The sequence below is a fragment of the Mus pahari genome, chromosome 1 (genome assembly GCF_900095145.1).
Source record: "Mus pahari chromosome 1, PAHARI_EIJ_v1.1, whole genome shotgun sequence".
NCBI classification, from domain to species: domain Eukaryota; kingdom Metazoa; phylum Chordata; class Mammalia; order Rodentia; family Muridae; genus Mus; species Mus pahari.
In genome coordinates, this window is record NC_034590.1 from 71,495,243 (window position 1) to 71,498,920 (window position 3,678).

The 3,678-nt window shown below is 38.4% G+C and overlaps 1 protein-coding gene across 2 annotated transcripts in view; it reads left to right on the forward strand.

Annotated features, from left to right (window-relative positions):
* Positions 1 to 3,678, forward strand: part of Rab6a (RAB6A, member RAS oncogene family) — a 34,036-nt gene that overhangs the window by 28,037 nt on the left and 2,321 nt on the right. For both annotated transcript variants that reach the window (XM_021190934.2, XM_021190857.2), the window contains exon 7: positions 3,198 to 3,264. In XM_021190934.2, the coding sequence (XP_021046593.1) occupies positions 3,198 to 3,264 (67 nt within the window). The remainder of the gene's footprint in view (positions 1 to 3,197; positions 3,265 to 3,678) is intronic.

Genomic DNA, 3,678 nt, shown 5'->3' on the forward strand with positions numbered 1-3,678 from the left:
CCTGCCTCTGCCTCCCGAGTGCTGGGATTAAAGGTTCGCGCCACCACGCCTGGCTGGTGTTGCGCGATTTTAGTCGCTACACTTGGGGAGTGTGGCCAGAGGCAGGCAAATTGCTGAGGCCAGCTTGGTCTACATAGTGAGTTCTAAGACAGCCAGAGCTACAAAGAAAACCCTGTTTTGAAAAAACAAAAGGGGGGTGGCACTTAGTTGGGGGTTTGCTTACAGTTTCAGCGGGTAAGTCCATGACATTCATGTCAGGGAACATGGTGCTAGAACAGTAGCTAAGAACTTACTTACATCTGATCCTCAAACTAGATGTGGGCTTTTGAAAGCTCAAAGCCCACCCCTAGTGACACACTTCCTCCAACAAGATCACAACAACCCTTAATCCTTTCCAGACCTTTCCACAAACTGCAGACTAAGCACTGTAATAGCCTAGAAGGGCTATTCAAATTCAAACCACCACACATATAAACAACTAAATATATAAGTACAATTTAAGGAGTCCATTGAGTGTTGTTGTTAGGGCTAACTACCTGGTATTGAATAACCTATTAGGGTGCTAATCTCTGGGGAAGACTAATTATCCTTCTCTTAGAAATTGTTAATTGGGGGGCTGGTGAGATGGCTCAGCGGTTAAGAGCGCCACTCAGTACATGGTGGCTCACAACCATCCGTAACGAAATCTGATGCCCTCTTCTGGAGTGTACAGCTACAGTGTACTTACATGTAATAAATAAATGAATGAATGAATGAATGAATGAATGAATGAATGAATGAATGAAAGAAAGAAATTGTTAATTGGGGACTGGAGAGATGGCTCAGCGGTTAAGAGCGCCAACTGCTCTTCCAAAGGTCCCGAGTTCAATTCCCAGCAACCACATGGTGGCTCACAACCACTCATAATGAGATCTGACACCCTCTTCTGGTATGTCTGAAGTCAGCTACAGTGAATTTATGTATAATAATAAATAAATCTTAAAAAAAAAAAGAAAGAAAAGAAATTGTTAATTGCGGGACTGGAGAGGTGACTCAGCAATTAAGAGCACTTAAGACCTCTTCCAGAGGTCCCAAGTTCAATTCCCAGCAACCACATAGTGGCTCACAGCCATCTGTAATGGGATCTGATGCCCTCTAAAGACAGCCACATTATACTCATATACATAAAATAAAAATAATTTTTTTTTAAGAAATTGTTAATTGTTTATAGCTCTTCTAGGAGTGGGGCCTGTGGTATCAACTCTTGTTGAAGTTGTCAGGCCTTGTTTGGGCAGCCTCGTTGGGAAACTTCATTACTGCTTCAATCTCACTACTTGATATGGATCTATTTAAATTGCTTATCTCATTTTGGTAAATTGGTAGATCATATGCCTCTAGAAATTTATTCATTTCTTTTAGGTTGCCTATTTTAGTAGAATATATGTTTTTTTGGTTAATTTTTGGTTTTTCGAGATAGGGTTTCTCTGTGTAGCCCTGGCTGTCCTGGAGTTCACTCTGTAGAACAGGCTGACCTTGAACTCAGAAATCTGCCTGCCTCTGCCTCCCGAGTGCTGGGATTAAAGGCGTGCGCCACCACTACCTGGCTGGAATATATGGTTTTTTAGATAAAACCTAATAACTTTTGAGTTTCATAGGCATTTGTTGTAATGACTCCCTTTTCTTCCTAATTTTATTAGTGTGGATCTTCCTTTGAGTCATTTTGGCTAAATGTTTGTCTTATCTTTTCAAAAAACCCAACTCTTTGTTTTGATGATTCTGTGTATTGTTTGTTGCTGGTCCCTTTTCATTAATTTCTGCCTGATCTTAGTGTTTTCTTTTTTTTTCCATCAACTGATGTGGAATTTGGTTTCTTGTTCTTCAAGGCACATCATTAAATTTCTTACTTGAAGTCTCTCTGGTATGTAGGCACTTAGAGATATAAACTTCCTTCTTAGAACTCCTTTCATTGTATCTCAAGAGTTTGATATATTGTTTTCATTTGATTCCAGGGATTTTTTTAATTTATTTATTGCTTGATTTCTTCAAGGACCCATTCATTGTTTAATTTCTGTGAGTTTGTGTGCTGTTATTGTTTCTATTACTGTTTCCTTCAAGCTCAAATATTCTATTCCATCTTTGATCTATTCTGTTACTGAGACTTTCCACAGAGCTTGTTTGTTTTGTTTTGTTTTAAGATTTATTTATTACTATATGTAAGTACACAGTAGCTGTCCTCAGGCACCCCAGAAAAGGGCATCAGATCTCATTAAAGATGGTTCATTTCACATTGATTTTTCTTCAATATTTTTGTTGAGTCCTTCTTTTATATCATGTGTCACCTTACCTATTTTGTTCAGCTGTTTGCATCTTGAACAAATGTCTTACATTGAGGTCTCTGGGATTTCATCTATTTCACTATATGCTGTTACCATAGGGTTAATAATTTTTAGAGGAGCTATGTTTTGGGGGTTTTATAGTTTTACTGCATTAGGGATTTTACATATAGTGTTATTTTGTTGATTGGGTTTGTTTTCCAAATTCTTTCAGTTGAAGTACTTGCAGTATTCATGTGGGTCTTGGATGTACTGGAATTAGTATCGGCCATGAGGTCAGGGTGCCTGGTGTAAGCTCTCTGTTGTTCACTGAGTAGGATATTGACTTAGAGAGCAACTACACCTGTTTGATTACACCACTGTGTAGAATTCACACTATCTAATTCATAATACAGTTATTGACTTCAATAATTATTGAGGATAAACAGCCACAGATAGTATGATGTAGACTTTGATTTTAGTAAGATTGGGGGTTTGGGGGTGGGATTGGTGGAGGATAGGTACTACATATTACATCAATTTGGAGTTGAGGGGTAAACACTGAGATAGGTGAGATGACGGGAGCAGAACAGTTCTGCATCCTTGCACTACTGTCTGGTGTGTGTGAAAAGCAACGTTTTCCCTTGCCCTATTCTTGTTTTACTATATATACTTTCAGATTAAACATTTTATTTTTTGGTGTGCTAATGTTGGATGTATAATATTTATAATTCTACTTTTAAATTGACTTTTTATCACAGTATAGAGGCTGTAAGATGAAAGTAACAAAACCTTACTATCAATTATTTTAAGGTCTTAACTTGCTTTCTTGATTCTGTCATCTAAGTGAGGAATAACCTATTTGCCATCCTGTGGTCGTCAGCTTAATACCTTCTCTTCTCACAGCTTTTCCGGCGTGTTGCTGCAGCTTTACCTGGAATGGAAAGCACACAGGACAGAAGCAGAGAAGACAGTATCCTTTTTGCTTTTTAAGCAAATTTTACTGTCTAGCCAAGCATAGTGGCACATGTTTTTAACCCAACACTGGGAAAGCAGAAGAGGGCAGATCTCTGAATTTGAGGCGAGCTTGGTCTGCACAGTGAATTCTAGGACAGCCCGGTCTCTGTAGTATTCTGTCTCAACAAAAACAAAAACAAACTGAGAACAAACATTGGCTGTTACTACTCTTCTTTGGAGCCATACTTGAGTGGCTTATTAGTTACCTGTTGTGGGATAGAACACGAGACAAAAGCAGCTGAGAGTGGAAGGATTTGTTTTGCCTCACTCTTTTTTTTTTTTTTTTTTTTTAAAGATTTATTTATTTATTATATGTAAGTACACTGTAGTTGTCTTCAGACACTCCAGAAGAGGGCATCAGATCTTGTTA